The sequence below is a fragment of the Pseudonaja textilis genome, chromosome 2 (genome assembly GCF_049901715.1).
Source record: "Pseudonaja textilis isolate UNSWEBS1 chromosome 2, rPseTex1.2, whole genome shotgun sequence".
Lineage (NCBI taxonomy): Eukaryota > Metazoa > Chordata > Lepidosauria > Squamata > Elapidae > Pseudonaja > Pseudonaja textilis.
The window spans coordinates 15,863,677-15,881,860 of record NC_141991.1 but is presented as its reverse complement, the minus strand read 5'-3'; the positions used below and the strand labels follow the sequence as shown (position 1 = coordinate 15,881,860).

General features: G+C 40.6%; 1 protein-coding gene across 1 annotated transcript; it reads right to left on the bottom strand.

Annotated features, from left to right (window-relative positions):
- Nucleotides 1–3,328: 3,328 nt before the first annotated feature.
- Nucleotides 3,329–16,494, bottom strand: LOC113449065 (zinc finger protein RFP-like). Its single transcript, XM_087923333.1, has 8 exons — nt 16,251–16,494; nt 14,825–15,348; nt 14,005–14,100; nt 13,134–13,364; nt 11,323–11,345; nt 8,285–8,403; nt 5,320–5,358; nt 3,329–4,237 (listed from the first exon to the last, which is right to left on the bottom strand). Exons 2-8 carry the CDS (start codon nt 15,236–15,238, stop codon nt 4,164–4,166), a joined length of 996 nt encoding a protein of 331 aa, XP_087779459.1. The 5' UTR covers nt 15,239–15,348; nt 16,251–16,494; the 3' UTR covers nt 3,329–4,163.
- Nucleotides 16,495–18,184: the final 1,690 nt, after the last annotated feature.

Sequence of the window (18,184 nt, the reverse complement as noted above, 5' to 3'; positions counted from 1 at the left end):
TGGCTGGTCAATTTTTTTTTCTATGACTGTATATCGTTACACGCTGTTAAATCAGGGCAAGCAACTTTTGGAGCTGGTGTTAAACTACTCGCCTATTTAGCAAGTTATCATTCCCCCAAAGCAGAACAAGGAAGTGAAAGGGAAGGACTGCCAAACCCATCCCTAGCTTACCCCGCAAAGCCCGGAGCAAGTCCAGGGAAAGGCAAAAAGGCAAAGTTAACGAAGTGGGTCTGCAAGCGATAGGAATTAAACCCCACCCAGTAAAACCGAAAGTCCCATGAAACGACTTCAGCTTCTCTGCCTTTCAGAGACGAAGCGCCCAGACGCCCCTATTGAATTAAAACTCCCGAGAGCCTCTGCGCCTCGGCTATGTTCTTAACGTCACCCTCCCTATGTATTTGAGAGGGGAGTGTTGCTCAATCCCGATTGGGTAAAATGGATGATAGCACTGTCCAATGGAGTCTCAGCTTTCTTTTCGTATAGGGCATTGTTTTTAATCCGTCCCCCGCCTGTGAGAGGGGAAGGGAAAGGGGTTGCTCTATCCTGATTGGGTGAAATGGGGGACAGCTGTGTCCAATGGTGTCTTGCCTTTCTATTCGCCAAGAGCATTATTTTTAATCTGTCACACGTCCTGTGAGAGAGGGGAGGGGAAAGTGTTGCTCAATTTTGATTGGATAAAAGGGGTGACTGTATTGTCCAATGGCGTCTCGCCTTTCTTTTCGTCAGGAGCATTATTTTTATTTTTTTAATAAATTCTATTAAGTTTTAAAATTAAAAAAAACATTATCAACATCAAGACATCTTTTGTATCTCCTTACATTTTTCAATATATGTATTTACTTATTCCTTTACCATTACATCTTAACTTGCTATAAATCAATATCTTTTATCCTTATACATCAATCTTCTCTCTGGTGTATTTACATATTCCCTCAGTCTTTTCTTAACTTCCATTTTATTTTATTTTTATTTCTAAACCACTCATATCAGGCATCCCAGGCCCTATAGTAAATTGAATCTTCTGTCTTGTATTTTCATCGTTAGCCTGTCCCTCTCTATACAATCTATTTTTTTTTTTATAACCATGCCTTTTTCTTTCCAGAGTTGTGCATACGAAATCCTTGCAGCTGTTAAAATGTGTAACTTATCTGTTTTATTGCATTTTTGTGTTATTATACCTAATAAAAATTCTGGATTAAATTCAATTTTCGGATTTGTGATTTCTTCTAGCCATTGTCTAATTGTATTCCAATATTTTTTCACCTCCTGGTATGGAAATAAGTGCCTTTTTCTTTTCCACATTTTCAACGGTTTGAGTTAAACATTTTTGCCAGTCTAGCAGGAGGAAGGTGCCATCTGTAGAACATTTTATATTGATTTTCCCTGTATGCTGTAGAATTGTTTCTTGTAGAATTTCATCTAATTGATGCTTTTCCATGCAGAAACCAAATTGTTCTTTGTCCTTTTTGTATCTCACCTGAATTTGCATGTATGGCCATGAATCTATCTTTATGTTTTGTTGCTGTAATTCTTGTCTCGTTTTTAATCTTTCTTGTGTGTCTAATAAGTCTTTATAAGTCCTCTTTTTTCCCAGATCCATTGCATTTGGGTAGATTTGTGCTTCCATAGTTGACAACCAGTTTGGTATTTTAGTATAATGGTTCTTTTTAATCTTGTTCCATGTCCAAATTAATGAATCTCTAATCTTCTGTCTCTGAAAATATGGATGCTGTTTACATTTCCCATCCCATAGAAAACTATGCCACCCTCTCTGCAAGTTGTGGCCCTCTATCAACAATACTCTTCTATTTTCCAAGTTGATCCAATCTTTAATCCATACCATAACCGCAGCCTGGTAATACATTTCCCAGTCAGGGAATCCAAAGCCACCCTTTCTCTTTTGTCCTGTAATAGTTTCAATTTTATCCAGGCTTTTTTCCCATCCCAAACAAATTTACTTATTATTCGATCTAATTCTTTAAAAAAGGTTTTATCCAATCTTATTGGTAGAGTTTGAAAAAGATACAGTATTTTTGGTAGACATTTTAATTGCCATGATTTTTCCCAGTAATGATAGCTGTAATTTCCCCATTTCTAATTCTTCTTTAATTTGTATTATTAATTTGTTGTAATTATCTTTGACTGAAGAGCATCTTGCTGTTAACCAAATGCCTAAATATTTCGCCTTTTTCACACTTTGCAAGTCACACAAGTCTTAAACTTGCCAAGTTTGAAGACCCTTGGTCTACCAGGTATCCTCAGCCTCTCGTCGGCATTCAAAGGCAGACACAAACTGGAATGGCCGGTCAGTAATCGGATGGACAGCTCTTGCTGTATTTGGGCACTGAGACTGGACTGACATCTGTCAGATACGGTGTAAGATCTCCTGCTTGGGTGGGGTAGGGGGATTGGACTAGATGACCTTCAAGGTCCCTTCCAATTCTGTTAATCTGTTAATCCATTCACTCAGCAAACAAACACATCAGGGTCCCTGCCAATGGATGGCTGGGGTATGTCAGCACATCCTTTTAATTCTCTCTCCTTACATTTCAAGCTTTCAACAAAAACAAAATATCACATCTATCACCATCTATTTCTAACAGCATCGTTTGACCCAGAGGCCCTCTGAGGAAATGAAAATGGATGTACAGAAGATTTTAAAATGCTCATCAGCCCCAGGGGTGGGGAGCGGATATACCAAGATAAGCTGAAATGATAATAAGCACTGGAGTCTAGTTTAATAAAAAGAAAGACTTAATGTTCCAATATCTTGGGGGCTGCCACAAAAAAAAATTGGGATCAAGCTATTCTCCAAAGCACCTGAGGGCAGGACAAGAAGCAATGGATGGAAACTAATCAAGGAGAGAAGCAACCTAGAACCGTTAAGGAATTCCCTGACATAACCATCAGTGGAACAACTTGCCTCCAGAAGTTGTGGATGCTCTATCACTGGAGGTTTTTAAGAAGAGATTGGACAGCCATTTATCTGAAATTGTATAGGGTTTCCTGCTTGAGCAGGGGATTGGACTAGAAAACCTCCAAAGTCACTTCCAAATATATTATTCTGCCATTCTGTTATTCTGTCACTACAGATTTTCAAAGGCTGAACAGCTATTTTTCCAGGATGGTTATGAAAAGTTCTACCATGGGGGGATGGTTGGACTAGCAAACCTTCAAGGTCCATTCCAACCTGATATCTTTATGTCTCCAAATAATTAATACTGCATTTCCCAAAGCCATTGAAATATCTGCTCACCACAACAGTGATTCCCACAACAGTGGATCTAGGAAATACCAATGATTATACCTTATTTGCAATCCATTATAATTATGTGTTAGGTAGTGTATAGTTTATTTTCAGTTTACAATACAGTTTATTAAAGCCATACTAAAAACAAATAAAGATCAAGGTTTTTCGAAAAGGAACATCCAAGACAAATTAGTACATTTTAAAAGAACTACTGTGTCCCATTTTTCACTTGAGTTGACTGCAAGTGAAATCATTTCCTTTCTCCATGTCAGGATGCTCTCCCTTAACAAGGAATCTTTTGAGAAACTCTTCATTGATGAGGGATCCCATCAAGGAACATGTAAGAGATGCCCAGATCCAAATCTATAATTTTATTCAGGCCACATTTAGCTGCAACATCTCCATGAATAAACCTGTTTAGGGAAGGAAGCTGAAATGAAAGCAGGGGCATTTGCAAGAGGGGTCAAAAAGGGAAGATGGCAGCCACAACCATAGAATTGGGAGTCCCATCCTTTTTTACATGGGTCACACTGAGCGCACACACAAAAAGGAATGGGCCTTCAATTGTACAGTCATGGCTGCTATCATGACCTTTTTTAACCTCCTCCACACACAGATGCTTTGAAGGAAGATCAGAGGCTGCTTGGCCTTGAAGAAGAAAAGGTGGAAAGAGAAGTGGAAATAAGGAGAAGGGATAAAAGGCCTCTAGAAAATGAAGTTCTGGAGAAGGTGAATAGATTTAAAAGATTTCCCTGAGAATTAACACACAGTTGTATTTCCTTGATTTTTCCAGCTGGAAATTGCACCAGCCTTTCATTCCAAACAAGGCCTTTTCCTTTACCAAAGCTCTTGAAAATCTACATTGCAGACACCCTACTGTGACTCCTCAGAAGTCATCTGCCTTCCAAATCTTTCATAGATCTTGACAGGTCTCCTCTAGCCTCAAGCGTTTCTCTTGACTTGGGTCTGGCTCTAAAGTGGTATTTTCTGCAAGAGAAAAGGGTAAAAAAAAACTAAGCCCAACTGCAGGCATGAAAGAACATAGATTTGGAAGATTTAGAGGTTGCTTCTCAAAAAAAAAAATAGTGGCAGAATTAAGCAGGGTTAAATCTGCTAGTGCTAGGAGAACACCATGAAATCTCAGGGTTGAAGACTAAACTGCGAAGTCAATAACACATCCAGAAGGAAAACAATGGCAAAGCATTTTGCAGTGTTGGCAAGAAAACAATTATTATAACTAGGACCTGAACTCAACTTAAGGCACATGTATTTTATCTCAGTCTTCACTCTCTTGTCTACCTCATACTCCCTGTCTCTTATCTTAGTGTTTTGGCACACCTGCTCTTTTCCCAAGCAAGTGAATCCACAAATGTTCAAAGGCTGCCACCAGGTAGTATTTCAGAAGATTGATGGTTTGTATTTTAATGTGATAGGTCTTCCTTCTCCACAGCAAACTTCAGTATTTTGTGAGATTTGTAATCCCTTATGGACAAACCAGTTTGCAATTCTTGGGAGAAAATCCTTGGAGGGCTTCTCTATAAACAACATTCAATGAATAGTATAGTGAAATCAAATAACATCTTAAAAAGTCACCAACAGAATAAACCTGGGCCATACATAACCCATAATTCAATAGTTATGCACCGGTTTCTGTTGTATTCCATGTCCTCCTGGGAATCCTTTCTTAAAAACTTTTATCACCCCAAAATTGGAATCAGGTTTTTCCCTTACTCTCCAGTAATGGTCTTTTTGCCAACTCCCTTTTCAATAAATCCTTCCCCTTGCCCTCTTCTTGAAAAGAACATATTAAACCTTTAGTGGCAGTCAGCCTCTCCATTCAGTGCTTTATCACTGGAGGCTTTCAAGAAGAGACAACACAACCACTTGTTAGAAATGATATAGTCTCCTGCTTGAGCAGGGAGGTGGACTAGAAGACCTCCAAGGTCTCTTTTAAAAACCCATAATGCCACTTTCTAAAAGTTGTATTAAAATAGCCTCAACTGTCTACAAGAAAAATGGGCACTACCCCCTTAATGTCCATTTGATGTCTACAAACCCCAGATATGTACCATTTTGTTTCTTCAGCTGATATCCGGATTCCAGGGTTTCTTGGAAATGAATAAGAAAAACATGTATTAGATTTGTATCCTAGGGCAGCACAGTATATACTGCCTCTGCTGGTTGTTGGGTTTTTATTTCCAGCTATAAAATTACCCCTCACAATAAGTTGGGCAGACAGTGAAAAAGTAACACTGATCCAAATCATTCAGCGACCTTCTATGGACCTGTTTGAGTCCAGCATCTTCACTACTATCTCACACTGGCCACACCAGTGTGGTACTAAAAGTTGCTGCCCCATTCCATACATATGAGCTGCATTAGCTACCAATCCTATCAGATGCCTTCCCCCTCCAATAGCTTAAAGTGTTCCTGTAACAAAACATTCACAAAAAGCCAAAATGATCTTGAGCAGCAACACAGTGAAGAATCAGAAAGGGACCAGTGGCCCAGTAAACCACATTGTTTATGTTCACTGATCATATCTCAAAGATAATAGAGCTGCCATGCTGACCTGATGGGATAAGTAATGAGAAGGTCACCCAGAAAAACCATCAAACCTATTGAATGAAAAACATTTGCTGCCATGCTGTAATTTACAAACATAAAGGGGTAGACATTGTATAATGTTATGAGCCAAAGGAGCATAAGGCACATTCTGCTTTTTTTTTTTTTTGACCAGGGCTTCTCAGCAAGCAGCTAATATACTGGAAGCCCAGTATATACACTGCTCAGAAAAATAAAGGGAACACTTAAACAACACAATGTAACTCCAAGTCAATCACACTTCTGTGAAATCAAACTGTCCACTTAGGTAGCAACACTGATTGACAATTTCATGTGCTGTTGTGCAAATGGAATAGACAACAGGAGGAAAGCATAGGCAGTTAGCAAGACATCCCCAATAAAGGAGTGGTTCTGCAGGTGGTGACCACAGACCACTTCCTCAGTTCCTATTCTTTTTGGCTTATGGTTTGGTCACTTTTGAATGCTGGCGGTGCTTTCAGTCTAGTGATAGCATGAGATGGAGTCTACAACCCACACAAGTGGCTCAGGTAGTGCAGCTCATCCAGGATGACACATCAATGCGAGCTGTGGCAAGAAGGTTTGCTGTGTCTGTCAGCGTAGTGTCCAGAGCATGGAGGTGCTACCAGGAGACAGGCCAGTACATCAGGAGATGTGGAGGAGACTGTAGGAGGGCAAAAACCCAGCATCAGGATTGCTACCTCCATCTTTGTGCAAGGAGGGGTAGGAGGAGCACTGCCAGAGCACTGCAAAATGACCTCCAGTGGGTCACAAATGTGCATGTGGCTGCTCAAACGGTCAGAAACAGACTCCATGAGGGTGGTATGAGGGCCCGGCGTCCACAGGTGGGGGTTGTGCTTACAGCCCAACACCGTGCAGGACGTTTGGCATTTGCCAGAGAACACCAAGATTGGCAAATTCGTCACTGGTGGTGCTCTTCACAGATGAAAGCAGGTTCACACTGAGCACATGTGACAGACGTGCAGGGTCTGGAGACGCCATGGAGAATGTTCTGCTGCCTGCAACACCCTCCAGTATGACCGTTTTGGCAGTGGGTCAGTAATGGTGTGGGGTGGCATTTCTTTAGGGGGCCGCACAGCCCTCCATATGCTCGCCAGAGGTAGCCTACCATTAGGTACCGAGATGAGATCCTCAGACCCCCTTGTGAGACCACATGCTGGGGCGGTTGGCCCTGGGTTCCTCTTAATGCACAACAATGCTAGACCTCATGTGGCTGGAGTGTGTCAGCAGTTTCTGCAAGATGAAGGCATTGATGCTATGGACTGTCCCGCCCTTTCCCCAGACCTGAATCCAATTGAGCACATCTGGGACATCATGTCTCGCTCCATCCACCAATGCCACGTTGCACCACAGACTGTCCAGGAGTTGGGGGATGCTTTAATCCAGGTGTGGGAGGAGATCCCTCAGGAGACCATCCGCCACCTCATCACGAGCATGCCCAGTGTTGTAGGGAGGTCATATAGACACGTGGAGGCCACAGACATTACTGAGCCTCATTTTGACTTGTTTTAAGGACATTACATCAAAGTTGGATCAGCCTGTAGTGTTTTTTTCCACTTTAATTTTGTGTAACTCCAAATCCAGACCTCCATGGGTTGCTAAATTTGATTTCCATTGATAATTTTTGTGTGACTTTGTTGTCAGCACATTCAACTATGTAATGAACAAAGTATTTAATAAGAATACTTCATTCATTCAGATCTAGGATGTCTTATTTTTGTGTTCCCTTTATTTTTTTGAGCAGTGTATTATAGTGGCTGTCAAACTCACAGCCCATGGGCTGGATGTGTCACATGCTGGCCATGCCCACGCCTGCTGTAACGAAGGGGGGGAAGTTGCGATACATCACGTGATAACACCATGACGATGCAAGTTTGACACCCCTGCTATAGTTGATTGCATGCTTAATTAATGTATGTCACATCTTCATAGCTCTTTGGTTGATTTAAATGAGGCACGTTTTAGCCAATAAGCAGAACTTTTTTTCCAATAAAGGACAATAGTGGTGACTCAGGTTTGAAATGAGAGGTCCTTGGTGCTCTGTGAGCTTGGTTGTTTTCTTGCAGATGTTTCACTACCCAAACTAGATAACATTATCAGTGCTATCGGAATGGTTTACTTTCTCCTTCCCCAACAAACACAAGTTTCCCTACATCAAAGGACCAAAAAAGTAAATTAATTATTCAGAATGAGACCAGTGGAAGAGGCTCTAAGCTCTTCCCTCTCTGCTTCAATCAACACAGGCTCCTCCCTTCCCACAGATGGTCTCATCCCCAAACAAGAGGAAATGGACTGTTTTGAGATTATTGTTAATGAGGAAAGATATGAACTGGACAATAGCCTAGGGAGTACCTATAGTCCATTTTGTAAACTATGATTGACTTTCCAATTGTGGCATCGAGTTAAAGTATGACAAAGCCCTTCCCTTACCCTCAAATTGCTTCACAGCACCAGGCAGAAAAGCACTGAAGTTCTGCAATCCCCAAATTTCATGTTTAATCTCTGGTGGAAAAACCACTGGATTTTCAAAGTTCTTCTTCTCCTTATAGCTGTAGAAAAATAGACCATAGTCAATTGTCAATCCAGCCTGTAATTCTCAGAAGCTTTCTTTAAAAGTGAGGGACAAACTAGAGTTAGACTTAGAAGACAGATCTCATTTTAGTATGTCCAATCCAGAAATTTCTCCAGAGAGACAGAAGAGTTTCTCTCTCTACATTTCCTTGATGCATAGAAGAAATAAAGCAGGAAAAGAAGCCACAACTGGGGAAACCATACTGCATTAAATACAATTATTCCCAAATCCAGATCTTGTAATCCTGAATTTTGGTGGATTTTCATAGGTACATCTGGGGCTTCATGAAAAGTGACATCTTGTTCACTGCCTGAGTACCTCGAGCCATTTGGCTTCGGGGCTAAGCCACCTTTGTAGAAGGTGGTGAAGACTGGGGGGTTCTGGCAGGGACGAGAGACATCGCATCTCTCTTCCCTAGCCGGCTAAATCTCCCTCTCCGATGGCAACTGAATGGCGGTCTCATGGCCGCCATTTAGAAGAGCCCAGCCGGGAAAAGGAATGTGCTGGAGGGGTTTGTGAAGAAATGAAACTGATTTTGCTGACCGGGACAAAGGAACAGTGAAAGTATCCTGGTATTTAACACCTACTAAAGACACATTGCTCCCAGACTGAGTAAGCAGCAAATGGATATCAAAGGGAAAACTTTTTTTCTTTTCACTCTCCTTCCAAACGGAACAGCTTTGAGAGAAATCGGAAACCCGCATTGAAGGTATGCTAAATGCTAAAGACTATGCTAATGCCAAAGGGATATGGATTTCTAAATATTTAAAGAAAATTTTTCTTTTTTGCTGTGAGTGGGAAGGGAGAGGAAAAAAAATTGAAATAGAAATTGAAAATAAGGAGCAGACTGCCTAGAATTTTAAAGAGCCATTTGAACATTAATAAGACTTCAAAAGACATACTATAATTGGAATTTTGTGATTTAATAGCAACCCCAGAAAAGAAATGGAAGAAGAGAAAAAGTGCTAAATGAAATAGTCTATCTGGATTGTTTGGTGACTTTGCATCTTTTGGGAAACTTTTTTTTTTTCTTTGTTTAAAAACACTTGGGTGGTTGTTTTGGGAAAATTTCTCCTCTTTATAATGGCACCACTTTTGGATGAATCTAAAACTGAATATTTAAAATATAAAAAAGGAAGAACAAGACAAATCCAGACCTACCATAGGACATTGCTAAATTTGATTTCAAAGATACCTTGGACATTCTTTTTTGGACAATCTCTAGAAATGGCGGTGCATTCCTATGGAGAATTGATTAATGCACATCTTCATAGCGCTTTGGTTGCTTTAAATGAGGCATGTTTTAGGCCAATAAGCAAAAACTTTTTTCCAATAAAGGACAATAGTGGTGACTCAGGTTTGAAATGAGAGGTCCTTGGTGCTCTGTGAGCTTGGTTGTTTTCTTGTAGACGTTTCACTACCCAAACTATATAACATTATCAGTGCTATCAGAATGGTTTACTTTCTCCTTCCCCAACAAACACAAGTTTCCCTACATCAAAGGACCAAAAAAGTAAATTAATTATTCAGAATGAGACCAGTGGAAGAGGCTCTAAGCTCTTCCCTCTCTGCTTCAATCAACACAGGCTCCTCCCTTCCCACAGATGGTCTCATCCCCAAACAAGAGGAAATGGACTGTTTTGAGATTATTGTTAATGAGGAAAGATATGAACTGGACAATAGCCTAGGGAGTAATACCTATAGTCCATTTTGTAAACTATGATTGACTTTCCAATTGTGGCATCGAGTTAAAAGTATGATGCAAAGCCCTTCCCTTACCCTCAAATTGCTTCACAGCACCAGGCAGAAAAGCACTGAAGTTCTGCAATCCCCAAATTTCATGTTTAATCTCTGGTGGAAAACCACTGGATTTTCAAAGTTCTTCTTCTCCTATAGCTGTAGAAAAATAGACCATAGTCAATTGTCAATCCAGCCTGTAATTCTCAGAAGCTTTCTTTAAAAGTGAGGGACAAACTAGAGTTAGACTTAGAAGACAGATCTCATTTTAGTATGTCCAATCCAGAAATTTCTCCAGAGAGACAGAAGAGTTTCTCTCTCTACATTTCCTTGATGCATAGAAGAAATAAAGCAGGAAAAGAAGCCACAACTGGGGAAACCATACTGCATTAAATACAATTATTCCCAAATCCAGATCTTGTAATCCTGAATTTTGGTGGATTTTCATAGGTACATCTGGGGCTTCATGAAAAGTGACATCTTACAAGAGCTGCTAAACCAGATCAGTCAACCTGACTTTTCCCTACATATGATGATAAATATTGTAAGAATCAGTTGGGAGCCAAAATTCAATAATAGAGTGCAGAAACCAGGAAAAAAAATGGGCTACAAGTTTTAGGAAACCAAATGCCATCCCAACTTTCAATAGCCATCACAGCCATACGCAAAAATGGGCCAAAATAAGAGCAAAAATACAAATTTCTATTCCACTTGTAACTATGGTATTGTTGCCTTTGCAAATGTTAATTGAGCACCATTATTCATGTAATCATGAACATTTAATGCACTATTCAGTCAATAAGTTTAATTAATCTTTGTGATGCCTATAACTCGAACACCAAGCTATATAGTGATATGTATCAAGGCTTCTATCCAACTCTGATTCACACTACTTTTCTTTGAAAACAACATATCCTCTGTCTCAGCCAAACCATTTAACTTCAAATCATTGTCACCCCAATTTCCAAAGTAAGCAAAATTGGTTGCACTTGCTTATTATAATCCCATGTAGATGAATTGGTATATTAAAATGAAGTATGTCATTTTTTTGTATATCAGAAAACCAGGCAGCTTTCAATATGTATCCATCAATCCATCCATCCATCCATCCACATACAAAATAAATATTGACCTGGCCATTTCAAGGAGATCAGCTTACCATTCCAAGATGCTTCTGACATTCTAAAATTAAAAAATAAGAAACCATCAGTACTCACTTGTCCAAAATCCTTCTAAAAGCAGGGCTAATAACTAAAAAGCCTTTTAAATGTTGTTACGGCTAGAGCAACCAATATCTCTCATCATTAAGCATACAAAGACTGCTAGGAACTGTAGTTCAGCAATATATATTTAGCAATGCCCAGATTCCATATCTAAGATTCTAAAGGCATACTTTAAAGTTTGGACATGAATACACTGAAACTCTTCATCCATAAAGACTAGGGAAATCCAGTGGCCATTTTAGAGAAACCAGATTTTGAAAGGCAATATTCAAACTTTAAAAAGTAAAATAAAAAGTTATTGGGAAAAAATAGGTTAAACATATTCTGCAAATTGGGTTACACCAACTGGGAACTAGAGAAAGAACTCACTGATTCTGTCCTGTTATCTTCAGGCTGAAGCCTGAATATTCAAGTGAGTAAGACAGTAATACAAGTAGTCCTTGACTTACAACCATACATTGAGTGACCATTAAAAGCTATAACGGCACTGAAAAAGAGTGACCTTTGTCCATTTTTCACACTGATGATTTTTGCAGTATTCTTGTGGTCAAGTGATCAAAATTCAGTCTCTTGGTAACTGGCATGTATTTATGACAGTTGCATGATCACCTTTTGCAACTTTCTGATAAGCAAAATCATGTCATTAACTGTAGTGGTTCACTTAAGAAAAGTCATAAAACAGGGCAAAATTCACTTAACTGTCTTGTTTAGCAGCAAATTTTGGGCTCAGTTGTGGTCATAAATCAAATATAGGAAGGTGAATCCATTTTCTTAAATATACCCAAACAATTTAATATTAGGTATGTTTTTGAACTTATTCTGTGGACTAAATGTAGAACTAAATGATTCCTAGGTGTAGAATAAATATCTGGTTACAATATGCTTTCTTGCTATTTAGCAGAGTCCCTGGAGATGCAATTGAATGTATAGGTCTGCATAGAATCTTCTCTTTCAGACATGCGTCTTATCAATGCTTCTTGGAAGAATGGGTCAAGCCATTTGGCCCATCTAATTTATTACCAATTAAACACTGGAAGCCATTGCCCAGATGTATAATCTTACCTGCAGATGCCAAAGACTGGACTTAGGTCCATTGTTTAGAGAGTAAGACTCTACCAAAAGTGAAGACTCTAGCTTCAAAGCAAGGGAGGTGTGCTAAACATGCTGCCTGAAGATACCACATGTCTGTAGATATCTTCATTGGTATCTACCAAGCTTCCTGCTTCATATCCTGCTTTCTTATGCACTCATCTCACTTGGGCTACCATTTTGTAAAAGTACGCACAACATATTCCCAAAATTCTGTGTGTGCTTACCAAGATGGATGAATGAATGAGCCCCCATATATCAAATTCCTCTTTTTAAAAGTGGGGTCCTTCATTTGTCGATGAAGATTCTCAGTCATCCAAGTCACGATTGTCCCAAAAGCGTTTTTTTCAAGAGGCATCTGGACTTTCTGATTTTTCTTCAAAGATGTTTCGCTTCTCATCCAAGAAACTAAAGAAGTTTCTTGGATAAAAAGCAAAATGTCTTTTAAAATGTCCGAAGTCCAGTTGCCTCTTTAAAAAGCATCTTTGGGACAGGGTCCTTCATTGTTGATGTATTCTATCATGAAAGCCACTTCTCCCAGCTCAGTAACAACGGCAACAACATTTAACTAGCATCACTTTCATTCCATAATCAGGGAACAAACCAGCATGAAAAATGAGTCCAAGAACTCCCTCTCCTACTGTCCCAAATTTCTTACCTCTAGGAATTCCAAGACTGGCTGATCACATTTCTCAACCAAGTCCTGGATGATGTAATCAAGAACAAACAGCTCCTTGGAGATTACAGCCATCTGATCATTGGTTTTCAACGTGATCTCCATCTTTACTTCTTCAACCTTACTAAGCCAAAAGGTGCTTTGTTCTAATACAAGTTGATGCAGATGATTGAATCCATCCACCACTTTCTTTTCCTCCGCTTCTACTAGTTGCTGCAGAAAAAAGGATTTTGAGAGGAAGGTGAGCATATCTATTAATTCTTAAAAATAATGGACGACGCTTGCAACAGAACAATCATTGGCTGGGTTCATACAATGTTCTAACTACGCAGTCCAGTTTGATAACACTCAGCTTCTGTGCACGTCTAACCTGCTGACTTGATGGTCTTGTTCACACAAGATATTGAGGAATCAAAACCTGCTTATTTTAGCTTATTTACCTATATTGAAAAGGTAACAAGGAACTACTAGCTTGGGAATACTCTGCCTTTAGCACCAAAGATAAGACTGAAGCAGAAAATCCTTGATTCTTATGTTTAATCATTACACCTGGGTTCAGTCACTTGAAGATCTCTTTCACTCCAGCCAATATACTGAGAGATATTGCTTTGCTAAAAAGAACCCAGTAATGGTTGTTTGCTTGCAGATGCTTCATTACCCAACTAAGTAACAATAACATAATCTGACACTACTGATGTAAGCTAGTAGGATACAAGTTGTTTGCAAGCAAACAAACAACTTCAGAGAGCATCAAGGGCCCCACGGTTCAGTCCTGAGACCACATGTATATCTTATGATAGTACTGAAAACAGGATATCATGATTATTCACTTCTCAGTAGTAGCAATACCTACAATCAGGTCTTGACTTTGTTTATCTGTGTCTGAGAGATGCTCCATAATCACTTCTTTCTCCTTCCTTAGACTCTCAATGCAACTTAAAACTTGACCCTGAAAGAGAAACAAACAAATGGAAGCCAATGCAAGAAGTAACATGCAAGCGGACAGCTGGCTGATGAGTTTTAAAGCAGTAGAGGCACTTTTTTTCTAAATGCTGTCTTGCTCTCTTATTCCATATCCAAATTCTCTACTCAAGTTCCTGAAGGCTACTGATATTATTATGAAACCAATGTATATGTCAGTCTTAGAAGCCATATTTTATTTCAAAGCTTCGAGGCTGCCATATTTTGTGCCTGGGAAAATGGGAGCGGGGATTTCAGAGAGAGGTGCAAGATTAGACTCAACATTCTTTTCTAGAAGTCAAGGACATGTTACACTGCACCTGGAGTGACTCAAGGAATGTCCCTAGTTGGGACATGTTTGATTGGGCCATGTGATGGGACTGGTGGGTGCTGGGGATGGATCTTTGACTTTCTATTGCAAGGGTCTTCAAACTCTGCATGTTTAAGACTTGTGGACTTCAACTCACAGAATTCCTGAGCTAATATGACTGGAGGAAGAATTCTGGGAGTTGAAGTCCACAAGTCTTAAAGCTGTTGAGTTTGAAGACCTCTGTTTTATTGAGAAGGGAAAACCCGGAACTCTCAGATTCGGGTTGTGCCAATAGGACAACTCTAATAAAATGGGACTTTGAGAAAATGCTTGTCTCCGAGTTTATTGGTTTGGAGTTTGTTAGTTGGAACGCTGACAGTGCATTTTTTTTTGAATCCCCCACCTTATACTCCTCAACAGCTTGTGCCACGGAGATAACATTATGAGCCTCGTGTTCCTGGGATCCATCACATTGTATGCAAATGGGGACAAGATCATCTTTGCAGAAAGACGTGGCTGGCTCATGTCCCTGACAGGTTTTGCTCCTCCTTGCCATCTGCTTTGCCTGATCACTCAGTTGCCTGATTAACTGGACGGCATTAGCTAGCTGTCCGTTTGGCTTAAAATTCAACCGAGGAACTGCTACTCTGCACCAAGGGCAAGAGGTCCCATCGGAAACCTGTGCCCAGCACTTCACAATGCAGGCATGGCAGAAGTTGTGCCCGCACTCAAGAGTCACCGGTTGTATGAGGTACTCCGAACACACAAAGCAGGTTATTTCTGACTGCAGCTTCTTCCCAATGTTCCCAGTAGCCATGCCGTCCGAAATTCACAGTAAGCAAAGTTGAATGTGTGAGGTCTCTGTTTCCACAAGAGCCCGAGGCAGTTTTAGCAAGCACAGCTGCAGCAGATCCACCAGAAAGTAAGCTGCATGAGGAAAAAGAAGAGAGAAAATAGCTACGGGTAGGAGGGAGAGTTCCATCTTAGATGTTCCATCCCTCCAAAATGTCCTCAGTTTCAGAATAGAACTGGACGGGACCTTGGAGGTCTTCTAGTCCAACCCCCTGCTCAAGCAGGAGACCCTATACCATTTCAGATAGGTGGCTGCCCAGTCTCTTCTTTAAAATGTCCAGTGAAGAAGCACCTACAACTTCTGAAGGCAAGCTGTTCCACTGGTTATTTGTTCTCACTGTTAGGAAGTATCTCCCTAATTCCAGGAAAAAGCGGAGAAGAGGTAGAAAAGAATATCTCTTAGCTTCCTAACTGCTAATGTCAGAACCAAGCAGAAAAAAACCCTATGCTATCTAGAGTATAAATATATATGCCTTCAAACCACACTATAGTATCTAAGGCAAGGGTCTTCAAACTTGGCAAGTTTAAGACTTGTAGACTTCAACTCCCAGAATTCCTGAGCTAACATGACTGGAAGAGGAATTCTGGGAGTTGAAGTCCACAAGTCTTAAAGCCGTCAGGTTTGAAGAGCCCTGAAGTAAGGTATCATACTGGTAGTAAAGAAACCAACGTTCACCTAACTGGCGGGATTTGGGGCCAATTGGTCCCTCAGCCCAACCTACCTCACAAGGTGGTTGTCGTGGAGAATAAAGAGAGGGAGGGGGAAGTGTTCTGTAAGCGGCATTGAACTCCTGAATTAAAATAAGAGACAGATGTGCCCCACCTGTGCCAGCAGGGGATAATGGAGGCTCTAGGAAAACACAACCGGAGAATACTCAGTTGTGGAAGATGGTTGGCGCATAACCCAGTTTCGCATCAAGGGTCACACAAACTACTACTTCTCGGTACCCATAGACGCCATCCTACTACAGACTTACCCCAAAGAAGCTACACCGAGGGCTCACACAAGCAACTGCTAGGAAACTCCGTTAGACAAAGAGAGTGCCGCCGCGTTTAGCAGTTCCAGGGAGTTTGTAAGAAAGGATCCTCCACGCCTCGATAAGACCACGGAACTACAACCCCCGACCGGCCACGTTCACCAGCTTTCAACCTCTTCTCTCCTTTCTAGTAGATTCTGTAAGAGAACCTAGTTAGTATTTTAATCATCTTTTCTTCCAATGGGAAAAGAGCTACGCCCCCTTCGCCCCTTTTCTATTTCTTTCCCTTCTCTCGTTAGTTCTTTCGGCAATTGCTAATTGGTCGAGATAGGCGGCGCTACATCTAATGGAATCTTTAGTTTCCTTTCATTCGACCATTGTGATTGGCCGGCAGCCTCTTAGACCGGGGTTCCATGGGGGTCCATTCTTTTCTCCCGCTTTCGTTTTGTAAAATCCCGTCTATTTGGAGAGTGCCCCGGATTCTGCAGTAAAGTGAAGTCGTCGGTTGGCATTTTTTGGCGGGCAAATCCCCCATTTCTGAGCGGCTGAAGAAATTAAGGGGATGTGATCGCCACGGGTTTGAAAAGAAGGCGGAGTAATTTTTGAGCGTGCTTGCAATTTTTTGTAAATTAGACAAGCCCTTGTGTAATTTTTGAGCATGCTTGCAATTTTTAATAAATTAGACAAACCCTTGTGTGAGACGTTTGTCTCCCTTCAACCCCGTGCCCTGAAAGTGGATCGTTTCTGTGGAAGTCTTGCATAATCCTCCAGCCTGAATGTAGGGAATGGAGGAATAGAAATAGAATAGAATTCTTTATTCACCAAGTGTGATTGGACACACAAGGAATTTTCTTTGGTGCATATGCTCTCAGTTTACTTAAAGAAAAAATAAAATATATTTGTCAAGAATCGTAAGGTACAGCACAGTGATAGTCATAGGATACTAATAAGCAATCAAATCATATTAGGAAACAATAAAAATATAAGTTGTAAAGATACAAGCAACATGGATATAGCCGTAAGTGGGAAGAGGTAAGTAATAGGAAAGATGAGAATAGTAACAGAGTCTTAGTGGTTAATTCGACAGTGTTGGGGGAATTAGTTGTTTAGCAGAGTGATGGCATTTGGGGGAAAACTCTCCTGGTGTCTTGTTCTGACGTGCACAGCCCTAATATAACTGTATTTAGTGTTTGTAGCAGTTCTCCCAGAAGCAGTGTAAAAAAATTAAATAAAGCAGAAGTAAGAGTATTATTTCCATCACTGTTTGATATTCATCAAAATGTTGTGATATTCATCAACTGTTTGATATTCATCAAAACAAAATACAAAACTGCTTCACAATAGTCTTTCAGAAGTCTTTTTATTTTGCCAGTCTACCCTCATTATGGGATTTGTAATCCCCCATCCATATATTATCTAGGTCTGAGTCTGATTAGCTATTGGGGATCAGCCCAGCTCGATTAAGTGCAGGATCTGATATCTTGCTCAAAAGATGCTGTAGAGAGCATGAGAGATGCTATGAATGAGGGTGAAGGTTCGTTCTCCGAGCCTGTTGGGTTGGTTTCTGAACATTTCCTTACCAGGCTATGTAACATCTCAGCGAAGTTTAGGGGATGCCCTCAACTCTGCTGAAGATGTTACCTAGCCTCGTAATGAAAAGTTCAGAAACCAACCCACAAGCTCGGAGAACGAACCTCCAGTTTTGCTCACCACACTATAAAAAAACATGCTGCGACTCTAGAAAAAGTGCAGAGAAGAGCAACCAGGACGATTAGGAGACTAGAGACTAAGGCGTATGAAGAACCGTTACAGGAACTGGGCCTGGCTAGTCTAGTGAAGAGAAGGGAGACAGGATAGCAGTCTTCCAATACTTGAGGGACTGCCACAGAGATGAAGGGTTCAAGCGATTTTCTAAAGCGCCTGTAGGCCAGTCA

Coding starts and splice junctions, on each gene's coding strand:
- LOC113449065 (XM_087923333.1), bottom strand. CDS start 15,238: ATGGCTACTGGGAACATTGGGAAGAAGCTGCAGTCAGAAATAACCTGC. Junction 14,101..14,824: donor AAGCTGTTGAGGAGTATAAG/GTGGGGGATTCA, acceptor TTTCTCTTTCAG/GGTCAAGTTTTAAGTTGCAT. Junction 4,238..5,319: donor TCAGCTGAAGAAACAAAATG/GTACATATCTGG, acceptor TTTCTCTTGCAG/AAAATACCACTTTAGAGCCA.